Here is a 16,107-nt window from a genome sequence, read left to right as displayed (position 1 = left end):
ACGGGAAGCTGGCAGCTGCCCCTTTTCCTGGTTTATTTCACTGAATCTCTAGTTTTACGTTCACTGAGCGCGAGCTGCAAAATCACCGGGCTCGGTTGGTTTTGGTGCCCGCTTTTCCTTCTCGTATTCGGCGTGCCAGCTGGCATTCCCCCTTAAGCACTCGGCTGAGTCAGTTACTATCGAGCTATTTACTCTTTTCAGCTTGCGGACTCTTCGAGCCTGTCTCACTGGTTATTATTGAGACCTTATTGTTAATTATTGTAATATTTACTTGCAATTAACTTTTTTTTTTTTTTTTTTTTCTTTCAGGAAAGAAACACGAGGTGTGTGTATGTTGGCCCCGGGCCTAAGTTAAGCACGCAGCGGTCTTTATCTGGAACCTTAGCCTCCAGCACGAAGCTTCACAGAGAACGTTTCTTGTAAACACACCGCGTGTGTTAGTCTAGAGGGCTAATTTAAAATTAGTCCAAAAGACTCCCATTAGGGCTTTACACTCAGTGGTGTGAGGAACGTGCAGCGCACGCGTGTGTGCCCCGTGCCCCATGCCCCCTGCCAGTGCCCGGGAACCCCATACACACCCGCACCCGGACACGTGTGGCACACCCATACAGACACTCCATGTCTGCACGATTCCCGGCACGGATCCGTGAATGCACTTACCTGCTCGCCCTGCGCTTGTGCACTCTCCATGCACATCACGTGCCATGCAGGCATCCGTGCCCGTGGGCACCCATCGTAACCACGGGGTGCCCCATGCACCCCGAATACCCCGTGTAACACTTATGGTGCACATTGTGTGTGTACACGTGCTCCACTGTGCCCCGTGCACGTCCACCGTGCAACCCGATGCGTACTTTTATGGGTAGTCCATGCCCGTGCCTTTATGGCACTGCAAAGCTGCGTTTCCCGTCTTTCATGCTCAGATGACCAGTGACTGCGTACTTCACTTTCGGCCTTACAATGGCACATACGGCTTTGGTCACAGACCACCTCCAGCGGCTCGGTCTCAGGATGAACCTGCAGAAGTGCCGCCTCACGCCAAGCCAGCAATCGGATTTCCTGGGCCTCCACCTGGACTCGGTGTCTATGAAGGCCACATTAACAACTCAGAGAGTTACCGCAATAGAGTCTTGCCTCTCCCTATTCAGGTTGAGAGAAACAGTAAGCATGGTGCTGTGTCAGCGCATGCTGGGGTTGATGGCTGCTGCCTCACAGGCCCTTCCTTTGGGCCTTCTCCACCAAAGGGGTTTCCAGGCCTGGTTCAACTCGTTTGCTCTTCAACCGCAACGAGACAGACATCGCAGGATGGTGATATCCCAGTCCTGCTGAATCCTGCTTTGGTGGAGGATCCCCTCCAACCTTCATCAGGGGACAACCATGGGTCCCATCTTCCAGAGGGAAGTAAACACCACAGACGCCTCCAACAACGGCTGGGGCGCAGTCTGGAATGGTGTGAGGACTCGGGGAGTGTGGACGGGGCCTTGGGCCTCAGCCCACATCAATGCCCCGGAACTCAGTGCAGTAGATCTTGCTCTACAGCACTTTCGGTGATCCGGAACAAACACGTGCTGGTGTGGTCAGACAACGTTGGCGTTTCCACCCCAGGGTGGTGGAACACATCTGGGAGTGGTTCGGCAGAGCAGACGTAGATCTTTTCGCTTCGCAGGGGTCTATGCACTGCCCTCTTTGGTTCTCGATGAGAGACCTCGACAGTCCTTTAGGAGTCGACGCCCTGGACCACGGGTGGCTGGCTTGTCTCCTATGTGCCTTCACAGCGATACCACTGCTCCCCGCCTTCCTAGAGAAGGTCAGAGTAGAGAAATCTACAGTGCTTCTGGTAGCTCCTAGGAGGCCCCGAAGAACCTGGTTTTTGACCCTGATGCAACTTCTGCATGGCCAGCCAATGCAGATCTCCCTGCGGGCGGATCTCCTCTCAGGGCTCAGGGCGATCTGTGGCGTCCAAATTTCAGGACTGGTGTCTGGCCCAGGGCCAGGACCCAAATACCTGCCTGTGGCAAAGTGGTTTGTAGTGCTCCGGTGTATAGGTGAGTTGAGGTGCTCCAACAAAGGACAAACACGAAGTCTACCGGTCTGGTTTCTTTTAATGCCCCTTTTAATCCGGGTTTCAAATAATAAAGCTGGCTCTACCCAGCAATGGGTATTGCCAGTGAAAACTGGACCCAAAATAATAAAGCTGGTTCTACCCAGCAATGGGTATTACCAGCTACAAAACAAAGGGGTTGCAGTCCCGAAACAATAAACACAAAAACACGTCTCCAAACTGGGTGCTCTGGTGCCGGTGCGGTGCTCTGAGTGCTGGTGCTCGTGCGCGTTCAGGTCCGGGCTTCTTGCTGCAGCTCCAGCTTCGTATCAGCCGTCTGGTAAAACAAACACAATACTCCTCAATGAACCCACACTTCATTCAAAATTCCGTCCTTGTCTCCTCCCATTAACCACAACAAAGGACCCGATTACGGCGTCACGTCCCCCTAAAGTACCCTAAGCCCCGCCCCCTCCGATAGCTAGTTCAATCACGTCTCCTCCAATTCATGACTGAAACTTCGCTCACCGTACTAGGGCGATGACTCCAGGTACCGTAACGCCGCCCTCTTCCTGAATGGCTGGCTCCCGACTGTCCCCAGGATGAACTTCCCAACCATTCAGTAGGAAGCCCGCAGCTCCTGTTGTACAGTGCCCTCACTGGTCGAGAGGGAGATTTTTGATTCGGATTCATTCGCTCTCCGTCACACTGCCCCATATCAGTTATCTTACGGTTCCTCCAGAAATTATTAGATGATGGTAGGTCCCCTTCCACATTGAAGGTGTATCTAGCAGCCATATCTACTTGTCACATACGCATAGATGGCTTATCGTCTGGGAACCAATTTCTTAAGGGTGCGAGGAGGCTGCGTCCTCCCAGGACATCTAACCTCCCCTCGTGGCGCCTTGATGTGGTGCTGGAAGCCCTTACAAAAGCCCCCTTTGAGCCACTCCACACTGTGGATCTGAAGCTTATGTCTCTAAAGACTGCATTTTTGCTGGCTATTGCTTCAGCAAAATGTGTGGGCGAGCTGCATGCACTTTCAGTGCACCCTTGTTGCACTCGCTTCGCTGGAGATGGGTCTAGAGTCTCCATGCGACCAAACTCTGCATTTTTGCCAAAAGTAATATCCTGGTTCCACGTGATGCAATCTATGGAGTTGATGACATTCCATCCTCCTCCCTTCTCTTCTCTGGAGGAGCAACGGATGCACATGCTCTGCCCAGTGCGGGCACTGAGGTGCTATATTGACCGTACAAGGGGTGTTAGACACACTAAACAGTTATTTGTGTGCTATGGTTCTAGAACGCTGGGCCAGGCATTGTCTAAACAGCGTCTTTCCCATTGGATAGTGGACACCATCTGCTGGCCTCCTCCTCCCCCCCACCCCCCGGGACAACTGAAGGCGCATTCTACCAGCGGTATGGCGACGTCCTGGGCCCTTTTTCGAGGTGTCCCAGTGTCAGAAATATGTGCTGCAGCTATCTAGGCTATGACACACACTTTCATGAGGTTCTACAGACTGAATGTACTGGATTCCTCTGCTCCACTTTTTGGAGCATCGGTCTTGGATTCTATTACACCAGTGGAGGAGACCACTTAGTGTTAGCCTGGATTAGACTGTTATACTCTCTTAGTATGATCTCCAGCGTTACCCATGTGGTAAAAGTATCACGGTACAATATTGTACTGTTAAAGACCCTCTGTTCATAGAACAATGTTAGGACTTTGAACCAGACGCTGAGGCGCTGTTCTGTGTATTTTTTTTACATGTGGACTGATCTTGTCCTACTGCCGCATGGTCTCCCTCGCGACTGCTTTGGTACACAGTACCCATTAGTTGATGGCTATTTTCGAATTGAAAGAGAACGTAAGGTTGCAGATGCAACCCCGGTTCTCTGAAAGAGAAAATATCTATCAAGCAGCGAGGTTGCTTCAGTAGCCCTTGCGGCCTCAAGCAAAAGAGGCCGAGCTTCCTACGCTGTGCATAGTTATTCAGCACCCGAGGGGCGGGGTGCTGACATCAGAGCTATGGAGGCCTAAAGGCAGCTTTTATATTAAGTTCAGCATAACCCTATCTCCTGACCGCGATACCCATTAATTGATGGCTATTTTCTCTTTCAGAGAACCAGGGTTGCATCCACAACCTTACGTTCTTATATTTGTTGGGTTAAGAACATAGATACATCTACCAGAAAGAGACAAGAAATCATAGACCAAATATGACATTTCTTGCATTCACTAGAGGCCAGGTTGTTAGAGGGACAGGTTAATACTTACACACTGGTGTACCAAATGTTCTTATAGATCAGACATGAATTAATGAAAGCAACACTACATTAAAGCTCCAAAATAAATTAATTATACCATTTACCTTCAGTTGCTCATCCTTTGCTCCAGTCTTTGCTGCCCTTTCACTTCCTGCCAGATCAACCAGGCTGAGTTTCCCATATGTAACACTTCCATTCGTGAGGTTTGTACTTTCAATTGTCACTCCAATGATCAGGTGCGATCGGGAGCTTTCAACATTCATTTCTATGAAATAAAGCAGTTTTTGTATTGATCTGAATACATATAGTACAGCTTGATTACAAAGTTACTATATAGGTATATAAGCACATTATATACACAGCACTGAGCTACAAAGTTAAGAACAAAAAATAAAAAATAAAACAAACAAGAAAAAATGGTATTTAAAGATTTAAACATAATTTAGATAGAGAGTGGTGGAGGTATATAATCTTTTTACCTGATTTAATTTCATGAAGCCTGAAGTAATGTTGTCGCATGATAGATAAACAAGTGATTTTTACTAACTTTGGTTGTTACCTCATATGCTGGTACAGCATGTGTCATGGTGGTTTGTTCTGGGGTTTATTTAGTCCTTCCAGTACTTGATTACACTGTGGTACCTTTTAAAACACTCCTCCAAACAGAGGCCTGGCTGAGAGGGAAAGTGCGGACAATAGTACCGTGTATCCCTCTGTCTGCCCTTACGGAAACACACACAGCACTTTTTTTTGTGGCTTGGCTTTTCCCATAGACTGTTCGAATAAAATGACATTCACTAAACCTCACCACTTTTTCCAGTCTTTCAGTCTCTGGTATTTCTTGTGTATCAAACACAAGGCTGGAGATCACAGAGGTCTGAAGGTCCAGAAATGTGAGCCGATTCTCTGGTGCCATACTTAGGTACACTGCATAGGGGTTGTACAAAGAATACCGGTCCATGTACATGACAACCTTTTAATATAATATGCCATGGTCTTCCTTTCAGCATTGTACGGCTCCAACATCCAGTCTGGCCTATCCATGCCTACCATGTATTTACTGTACTCCAGGAAACACTTGGGCATGTTTGTGTGTGTGTCTTGACCTCGTGCAGGAACTGCTACAGTAGCCTTATCGTGGATGGTGATAAGGCTACTGTAAGGTACGCATCTTTTTTATCAGTGTATTTAACTGCCAGCAGTCCCTAAGAGTGCTGGTTTTGACAAGCCTCTGTTTGTTGGCTACCAATTGTCATGGAAATCCCTTCCTGATGACTCTTATTGTACCACACGCCATTGTTTGTCAAGGCCCAAAACAGAGGGATCTCTGAGTAGAAATTATTGTATATATATTGTATATAAACTGACATTTTAACAGAAATGTGTTTTATATACTAACATATTACATAAAGTGCAACCTCAAAAAATGGTAAAAAAAAAATGAAATAAACAGATATTTCAAAATAAATTAGTGTATATATCATGTACATACAAAACTGTATAACTGAAATAATGTAAATATCAAAAAATTAAAAATAAATGGGTTTATATTGCCTACATAACAAAGTGTACATACACATCCAAAGCTATGTGTTTATACACAGACATCCTATAAATGAAATTACAAGAATAAATAAACATTTGAACAGAATGGGCTTCATTTACAATCGTTTACAAAGTCTCAGTGCTGACACAAATCACACAGATTCTGTGCTTCTCAAAATATACAGTGTACTTACCACAGACTGTCTTTGCTTATTTGGCACAGCTATCAACAGTAACCTAGGCTTCTGGCACCAAATGCTTCATGGGCATATACTAGTGCAATGAAAGCTTCTAATTCTTCCAAGAGCATTGACCAGGAATCATCTTTTAGTTGTCGGTAGGCTTCTGCTTCAGTGCAGCTTTGTATGTGGTGAAGCGTATGCATGGCAATTAACAGGCTTAAAGAACTCATGCGCTCTCACCAATGTTGCGTTTTGCATATGCCGTGGGCCCTGGAATGCCATATTCAAAGTATTATGTTCACCCCTTCTACCTGCAGCTTCAACACCAGGATTTATAGTGTTCCAAACAGTGCCATTGTTACCAGGCTCTTGAGTGTCCGGTGGTGCTGGCGCTACGAATGGAGAAGCTGCTGTTTCAGGAGAAGTGGCTGGCATCCTTGCAGGGGCTGCCACATGATTGCTTCTTCTCCCATGGAATCTCCTATGCCCTCTTAGCGCACTTGGTCCAGGCACTTCGCTGGAATCCTCCTCACAGTCACTGCTGCTGGAAGATTCATCTTCACAAACCTAGTATGCTTCAGAGCCAGATTCGGCATTTTCCGTCTCTGCTGCATCAGAATCGTTGTTTGTTAAACTTTGCAGTAATTCCAAACGCTGCTTTGCTGTCCTGCATTGTCTGCAATCCATTTTCAATGTGTATTGGGGTAACAATGAATTTCTTTGAAAAAAAGAGTGACTTATATAGTAACCAGAGTGCAGATGGCCGCTGTGAGCTGTGATTGATGGGCTATTGGGAGGCTAGCAGTTAATGTGAACGAAGTGGCACTCCCTCCAGCGAGGAGATCAACAGTGGTCAGGAATGACAGACTCAGAAGTAGTAAGTATCTTCCTGTACCGTCACATTAACAAAGCAAGATGAAGAAAATAATCAGATGTGTTACTTCAAAGCTAATTTCATGAAACACAGCTCGGTAGCACAATTCCCAATCAAAAGAAATATTTATTTTTATATCGATCCTCATTGAACAGAAATGAAAGCTACATGCAGATTGTTTTAAATTCACTCTGGATGTATCATAGCACTAGCCAGCACTAGCGTTCAATCAGGTTCTAAATTAGGTTTAACTGTGTCACATGGAAAATATTTTATCCGTCCCACAATCCAATATTATCATTAAGAACCTCTCGATGAGTGACCCCGAAATAATGGTAATCCAGCATTTATTTATTTTTAAAAACATGTTTTTTTTTTTGTGGGGGGGGGGGTTTACACATTTTTATGACCAACATTTCTTAAGACAAACATTACACTTTAGAAACAAACAAACAAACAATAATGGGTCAAAGCAGGTTACAAAACAGACTAGTAAGCAAAGTCAAACAAAAATTAGGCAGTGGGGACTCCCAAATTATTTCGCAGTGGATCTTTCCATAAGTGTAATGTCTAAAAAAGTGAATGACCAAAAATGATTGAGTGATAATCCAGACTTCATCCAACCCCTTAAAATAGACTTCTTAGCTGCCATTAACCCTGCTAGCAAAAGTCATCTTGTGTGAAGATTAAGGGCAATTTAGGAGTCCATACCAATTAATTTAGATAACACAGTAACTACATATACCAAAAAGCTCACAATGATGGGACACTCCCAAAGCGTGTGTAGATAAGTACCTACTGTCCCCTGAGTGCACCCATGTCAGAGAGGGTCCGTAATGATTTTCATCTGGAATCACCGCTATGGTGTTGCATAAAATCGTGTGCAAGTTTAAAGTGAATCAATTAGTGAACTAAATTTTTATAGGATGTAAAAATATTATCCCACACCTTATTCCAGTCAAGTCTAACTTCCATCTTGCCCAGTTCTCTGTCCCAGATAGTTCTCTGTCGGCAGGAGGAAATTAGTATTATGAGATATGAAATGATTATATAAAGAGAATATCAGACCTCTTGTGGTGGCTGTTAAATTAAACAACTGAGCTACAATTGGGCAGCGTCACATTCCATAGAACCCCATAGGCACGAAGGGCTGAGCAAAGTCTAAGATACCAAAAAAAACAAAGTACATTTCCTTAAGATCTTGGAACGTGGGCATGCCTTTATCATCCAAAATATAATTTCAAATATTAATATTTCTCTGTGATGGATTAGGCTTGAATGGCCCGATACCCCCTCAGCAGAAGGCTACGGATGAAGCCTCCATCCCCAAGTCTCCTTGCACGGCCGGTGGGTAACCTGGATACCCTCACCATGCGAAGTACAGCACGTCCACAGCCAGGATCCCAAGCTTCTTCTCGTCAGCTCACTTCCTGTTGGCAGGGCACACCAGGGGAGACAGGGTTTTCACCTCAAACTAGGCCTCCTAATCTTGTGTAACCAGGTTTCTGAGAAAATAGCTTTGTGTTCCCTCAGCTTCAGACTTTATTGAAACATGTTGAAATATACATTGGTTGGAACAAAGCCTCCATCCCCAAGTCTCCTTGCACGGCCGGTGGGTAACCTGGATACCCTCACCATGCGAAGTACAGCACGTCCACAGCCAGGATCCCAAGCTTCTTCTCGTCAGCTCACTTCCTGTTGGCAGGGCACACCAGGGGAGACAGGGTTTTCACCTCAAACTAGGCCTCCTAATCTTGTGTAACCAGGTTTCTGAGAAAATAGCTTTGTGTTCCCTCAGCTTCAGACTTTATTGAAACATGTTGAAATATACATTGGTTGGAACAAAGCCTTCTGTCAGGACTTTCCCGAACCTGCGACTAAGGGCTGTGGAAAAGCCGTCAAAATCAGGTATTTGGCGGTCCGTCTTCTGCCTCAGAGCTTTCCCCCCAGTATGGGGTAAGCAAGTGTGTTGTCTCCATCTTATCCCATTTCTAAAACCAGTGTAGCGCTGACAAGCACAATTTGCAGTAGGTATTTTTGTGTAACCTTGCTTATAAACCATCTAAACTGTAAAGCACTATCATTTTAAATGGCAATAATTTAAAACACTGAATAAAAGGTGTCACAAAAAAAAAAACACTGAATAAAGAGCTTTCTATACCCAGTGTACTGTATGCTTATTTTTTCTTTTTTCAAAAGAAAGAAAAAAAACTGATAACTATGCTGTATGAACTTAAAAAAACATGTTCTGGTATTAATGTATGATATTTAGTCATTTACTTATGCTGTATCTGATATATTTAAAGAAAATACCGTAAAGCAATAAACATTTGGATAAACAATTTTTTTTTTTTTCCTAATATAAATACGCACAATAAAAGGCTTGCAAATATTTATGGCTTTACATTATATAAACTAATATTTACTATCAAACCTTGCCTCACTGATTATTTTGACTGACTCATATATTAAATATGTACTGCAGCTCATACTGGAAATTGAAATGCCCCCTGTGGCTTTGGGCATTATATCCCCCTGTCGGTAACAGCAGTCTTCCCTTGGGTCAATAATTTTCCACTATACTATGAGGTATATATTCTCCACATATATATATATATATATATATATATATATATATATATATATATATACACACACACACACACACACACACATGCTTTGTATTCAGACCCCTGACAAATTCTCTCATATTACCGAATTACAAATGGTACATTGAAATTTCGTTCTGTTTGATATTTTATTTTAAAACACTGAAACTCAGAATCAATTATTATAAGGTGACATTGGTTTTATGTTGGGAAATATTTTTAAGAAAAATAAAAAACTGAAATATCTTGCTTGCATAAGTATTCAACCCCTGTGCTGTGGAAGTTTGCACAGATGAAAGAAATTGCCCTAACGAGGACACAATTACCTTACCATTGGCCTCCACCTGTGAACCATTAAAGTTGCTGTCACATTTTCTGGATAAAAACCCCACTGTTGAAGGATCATTGTTAAGGCTGTGAATCTGAAGGAAAATGAAGACCAAAGAGCATTCTACAGAAGTTAGAGATAAAGTAATACAAATGCATAGATTAGGGAAAGGGTACAAAATAATATCAAAGTGTTTGGATATCCCAGTGAGCACAGTTGGATCAATAATCAAGAAGTGGAAGCTGCATCACACCACCCAGGCACTGCCAAGAAAAGGCTGTCCCTCAAAACTCAGCGCTCAAACAAGAAGGAGACTTGTGAGAGAAGCCACAGAGAGGCCAACAATCACTTTGAAGGAGCTACAGAGTTCAGTGGCTGGGAGTGGAGTAATGGTGCACCAGTCAACCATATCAAGAGCTCTGCATAACACTGGCCTGTATGGGAGGGTGGCAAAGAAGGAAAGAAGCCGTTACTCAAAAAGTACCATCTGAAAGCACGTCTGGAGTTTGCCAGAAAGCATGAGAGTGACCCAGCTGCAATGTGGGAAAAGGTTTTGTGGTCAGATGAGACCAAGATAGTTTTTTGGCCAAAACTCGAAGCGCTACGTGTGTCGCAAACCTAACACTGCCCATGCCTCAAGACACACCATCCCTACAGTGAAGTATGGTGGTGGCAGCATCACGCTGTGGGGATGCTTCTCATCAGCAGGGACTGGGCATCTTGTTACAATTGAAGGAAGAATGGATGGAGCAAAATACAAGGAAAATACTGCAAGAGAATCTGCTTCAGTCCGCTAAAAAACTGAAGCTTGGGAGGCAATTCGCCTTTCAGCAGGACAATGATCCCAAGCACAAGGCCAAAGCAACATTGGAGTGGCTCAAGAACAAAAAGGTGAATGTCCTACAGTGGCCTAGTCAAAGTCCTGATCTCAATCCCATTGACAATCTGTGGTACTATTTGAAAATTGTGGTCCACAAGCGTCGTCCAACCAACCTGAACAACCTGGAGCAAATCTGCCAAGAAAAACGGGCCAAAATCACTCCAACACTGTGTGCAAAGCTGATACATACTTACCCCAAAAGACTTAAAGTTGTTATTGCAGCGAAAGATGGCTCTACCAAATATTAATGTGTGGGGGTTGAATACTTATGCAAGCAAGATATTTCAGTTTTTTTTTTATTTTTCTTAAAAATGTTTCCCACATAAAACCAATGTCACCTTACAATAATTGATTTTGAGTTTAAGTGTTTTAAAATAAAATATCGAACAGAACGAAATTTCAACGTACCATTTGTAATTCAGTAATATGACAGAATTGGTATATATATATAATTAAAACACATGAAATCTTTAACAGGTAATAATTGTTCATCAGTCACTGTAAAATAACATATTTAATAGAGTTATATGCTATATTAGGCACATACTTGTGGGTGCAATATGTCGGTTCATACAGCCTTGTTTAAACAGTGCAAAGAGCATTTCAGCACTGGCTGCCTCTTTTGTCTCTGCCCCCTGAACAAACACAAGACCCTTTTTGTCCTTCTTAATTTCAATCTTTTTGCTAAAGGCCTCATTTGGGTTTACAAAAAGATCCAGCAAGCGTTCATTATACAGCTCCAGCATGTAGACAGAGACCTGTGGGGCAAAACACTGTATAAGGATAGGAGTCAACTGCAGAAGCTTTAGCATTTCAATTTTCTCTTTGCTATGGTGTAATGTACAGTGTTTTGGTTAGTTAAGCAGTATTTGATAAAGACAGATCAAGAAACAAAAGTAAAAATGTTAAGTAGCTGCAAATGTATTTTTTTTTTTTTTTTTTTTTTTTTTTTCTGAGCCCACATGATCCAATATTGAATTTTATTTTCTAAATCAAAAACATCCTAGCATTATGAGTGCCTGCAGTATCCTATTTCTCAGCACTTTTTGACTGCTTCCCGATTCCAAATAAATCACATGATGTGGTCCTCTTTGCTGTTTCCACAGTCTTCACACAATTACTGCAATGTTAAATTAATTAAGTAACGTTTGAAGCTACTTAACCCTTAATTGTGCTACTTCTACATGTTATGCATTTCATCACAATTATAACACACTTACTATGTTATTGTTTTTAGACTACAGTTTCTTACCTTAAAATCAAATTTAGTTTTATTTTCCTCTACAATATGGAAAATCCGGTTGAAAGCTCTTGGCATCACACCAGGACTTTTTAGTTCTTTGTCACCTATCATAGTAAATGTCTTCCCAGAGCCAGTCTGCCCATAAGCAAAAATGCACACATTGTAGCCATCTACAGCTGACTGTATTAGCCTGCAAATAATAACAAAAAAAAATAAACAATAGCATTTAAAAATAGCACAAATTAGCAAATACTGTAAATATTGTAAGAAGTACTTTATTCCATGTTCAGGTTCAAAAGTCAGGAGTTAGGGCTCCCGAGTGACACATCCAGTGAAGGCAGTCAGCCTGGAGTGCAGGATGCACCCTATAGCTTAGAGATCACCAGTTCAAATCCAGGCTATGCCACTGCTGATCATGGCCGAAAGTTCGCAGGGGGCAGTGCACAATTGGCCAAGCGCTGCCCAGGCAGGGAAGGTTTAGGTTGGCTGGGGAATCCTTGGCTCACCATTCACCAGTGACCCCTGTGGCCTGCCTGTGTGCAATTCAGAACTATGTGGTCCTCTGACATTGTAGTTCTGTAATGGCTTCACGGTGGGCTTGCTGTGTGAAACAAAGCAGATGGACTCAAGTGGTCATCTTTGTCTCTCCGGAGTTAGTGCAGGGGTTGCAGCGGTGAGCTGGGTTGAATAATTGGGCATTCCAATTGGGAGAAAATCAGGATAAAATAATTGGCAATTCCAAATTTTTAAAAAGGCAGAAATGATTTTGTTTTCCCATTATTAACTGTTAATACAGTGATGTAAAAAGTACAATTTATATTTGCTCAAATGAGAATATACCATTGACTGTAAACCATTGACTCTAAAAGAGATGGAAAGCCATTTGTAAGCTAAATCCCCTGCTGTGTTGGTCAGCCAGACTTAAATGGATTATAAATTGGAAGAACTAAATTTGGACTGTTTTGCAAAAGATTCCTGCTGTGAAGAGCAATCAGATATGACTTTGTTAAACAAATACAAATCTTTATCAGATTAAGTATCGAGTTTCAAACACAACGTTTCCCACTTGTGACAATAAATTCCTATCTATGAGACATGTGTCAGAATGGATGTTCAATACGAACTCTGGTCAAAATGGTGTCATACTGCCATCTGGTGGACAATGGTGATGATTAAATTTGTAATTAAAATACATTGGCTTCATTGGTGATTTATGCTAACTGTTATAAAACAGTATTCTTGTGAACTCTTAAATTTACAAACATTCAAAATGTAGGGTATTAAAAGCCTTACTTAAGTCACTAAAAATTAAGTAATGTATCATTCAGGAATCAAATGGATTAAAATGTAATGAATTAACTAGAATATGATTTATTTTGTGTTGATTCACATCAGGAAAATAGAAATGTGATTATCAAGAAAAAATGAATAACTCAGGAAAAGTTATTTCATAAAATAATATTTTTAACTGAATGTATTTTCTGTGATTTACAAACCTTTGTTCAAATGAAGATGGGGGTGATCTTATGATGTATTCATTGAAATAATAATTAGAAATAGTCTAAGGAGAACTCTTCTATGATTTGATAATATTAACCATGTCCTGCTCATTTGCAATGTTATAAAAATGCTTGAAAGATGGAAAACAAGTGTCTCAATGGAAAATGAAACTGTCTTTCTCAAAGGAAATCTCTCTCTCTCAAAAGACAATACTTTAACTGAAGAAGACTACAAACAGAAAACGTGTTTCTAAACTGAAACACTTTTTAACCATGAGGAGAAAGCTATATACAATAATTCTTCATTGCAAGACTGTTTCAACTTTCTTCAATATAAGGACTTGTAACTAAATAACATGAATTTCCATGGTGGATAGATCGATTGTATGATTAATTCTGTTTAAATTGAGTAAGAAGTAATATTGACCTATGTTGAATTACATGATAGAATAGAAAAGCATTGTTGAATGCTGAGTTTTGAAGCTCAATTACAACTGAATATACTATTAATTTGTCTTGAACATACTTAGTATAATGCTTGATTATACATTGAAAACAAATTACTACAATCTAATGTAATCTACTTTTAATCCTATTTGTGTAACTTTTCAAATAAAGGAAAGTGTATACTACTTTCAACAAAATGTTATTTTGTTTTTGTATGTTGAAGCAAGCACTGAAATATGATAACATTTAATTGAATAAAACTTGAATATTGTATAAACCTTAAATCATATGCCAAATGAATCAATCGTATTTATAGCCAGAATTCTATGATTACTGTAGAATATATATTCATATTTAAGTCTAACTTGATTCCACTTGGTTATGAAGTGTTGATGGTAAGATAGAAGGATATTATGTAGAATATTTTATAGTAAAATATTGTTTACACATAGCTAAAGGTGGATCTTGAGAAGATATCCAAATATGTTTACTTGTCTTCAGATAGCTTAAGGATTTATATTACAATTACTTTATCATAACTTTTATCAGCACATTACCTGCTTGTGTCCTCAAAAATTTCCTCCTGGGAGCTTGTGCTATTGAAAATCCTGTCAAATTGGAACTCTTTCAGTCCACGGGCACAGCCCACAGTCACAGAATATTCATCTGGGCAGCCAACAACAAACTGGCTTCCACGGGCTTCTTCAGATTTATTTAAAGGTCTTATGCGGCAGAAGACTCTGATTTTACCTAAACACACACAAAAAGAAAAAGGTAATGTAGATACACAAAAATATAAATAATTGATAAAAAAAAAAATCTATTATATCAGGAGGTTTTGGCTGGATGGAAAGATCAGTGCTGTAATAATTTTTTCTTTCTGATTTTGCACCTGATAGTACAACAGCAGTTTTCCTTTTTGTAATAATAATTTTTTTTAGTTTTTTTAAAAACTAAAAATAAAACTATATATATATATATATATACACACACACACAACACACACACACACACACACACACACACACACACATATACAGATATATTATAATATATATAATATATGCCCTAATTATATATAAGATAATTATATATATAGATATATATCTCGGTACCCACGAGCCAGGTGCAGGGTCAGTCCCTTCAGTAATGTTAGCGGCCATGTTATATATTGTGGCAGTGAGTGTGGGTGCCCCTAAAACCCAGAAATGGAAAGCTTAGAAGTATTGATCACAAAGATCAGCAGAAACACCACTGCTCACCTAGAGAAAACAAGGGAGCAGGAACCAACAGAGCTGGAGCTGATACTGCAAAAAAAAAAAAAAAAAAGCAAGAGAAGCCCAGCTGTCTCCAGTGCAGGATGGAAAAGCCCCACAGTCTCCAGCACCTGAGGAGGTGAAGCCGGTGCGCTCTGCGGAGCCACGAGCTACAATCAAGCGGGAGGAGGTGAAGCCGCACCTCTACCTCCGCTCAAACATCCACCCCTGAGAGCTCGTTCGGCGCCAGAAAATGCGAACCCTTGCCCCATGCTCTGGGACACCCTGCCTAAGGTTCTGGACCTCCTGTCGCTGGACCTGGAGACCAAGAGTATGATCCACCAGGCACAGTTCCTCGTTCACCACTGCCCCAGCATCGCAACATTGGCAACAGACTTCATTTGGGCTCCCTCTAGCAGTTCAGAGGTCGATACATTGGTACCCATCCGCAGACCTCTGCCTGCTGCATCACCCACCAGGTCTCCAGTCGGCGAGCCAGTCAGTCTTAAAAGCACCGGAGGGACCGACCCGCCCTTAAGCCCGCCCATGGAGAAGGGCGAAGATTAAAGAAATCGGACTTGAGGGTGGTCTTTTAAGGGTGGAGGGAAGTGGCCATCGTATCATGGGTGCTTGTTAAGACAAAGGGAAGGATATGTAACACAGCAGGGAGGGGGGTTAATTTATTAGTTAATTATCACCTGCATCTGGCTACCATTGTAAATTAGATCTAGGTGCAGGGTATTTAAAGAAAGCAGCCAGTCCCTTCAGGACTGCTGCTGTGTGAAGGAGCCCGATTGAAGGTTTGCTCAATTGTAATGAAAAAGCTACTGTGTGGAAGCCTTTTTGATGTATTGTTAAACTGTGTGTTTATATTTTAAGGTAAACAGCTTATCTATCATGTTTATTAATTAGGTTCCTGACAAGAGTGTAGTC

General features: G+C 41.7%; 1 protein-coding gene across 1 annotated transcript in view; it reads right to left on the bottom strand.

The window, feature by feature from the left end:
• Positions 1 to 3,924: 3,924 nt before the first annotated feature.
• Positions 3,925 to 16,107, bottom strand: part of si:dkey-96l17.6 (kinesin-like protein KIN-14I) — a 27,870-nt gene continuing 15,687 nt past the window's right edge. Inside the window, exons 6-9 of the mRNA XM_041258475.1 lie at positions 14,476 to 14,668; positions 11,982 to 12,162; positions 11,277 to 11,487; positions 3,925 to 4,576 (exon numbers count right to left, since the gene is read on the bottom strand). Of these exons, the coding sequence (XP_041114409.1) occupies positions 4,350 to 4,576; positions 11,277 to 11,487; positions 11,982 to 12,162; positions 14,476 to 14,668 (812 nt within the window). The 3' untranslated portion in view covers positions 3,925 to 4,349. The remainder of the gene's footprint in view (positions 4,577 to 11,276; positions 11,488 to 11,981; positions 12,163 to 14,475; positions 14,669 to 16,107) is intronic.

This window comes from Polyodon spathula, chromosome 1 (assembly GCF_017654505.1).
Source record: "Polyodon spathula isolate WHYD16114869_AA chromosome 1, ASM1765450v1, whole genome shotgun sequence".
In the NCBI taxonomy this organism is placed as follows: Eukaryota; Metazoa; Chordata; class Actinopteri; order Acipenseriformes; family Polyodontidae; genus Polyodon; species Polyodon spathula.
This window is presented reverse-complemented; position numbering and strand designations above follow the sequence as displayed.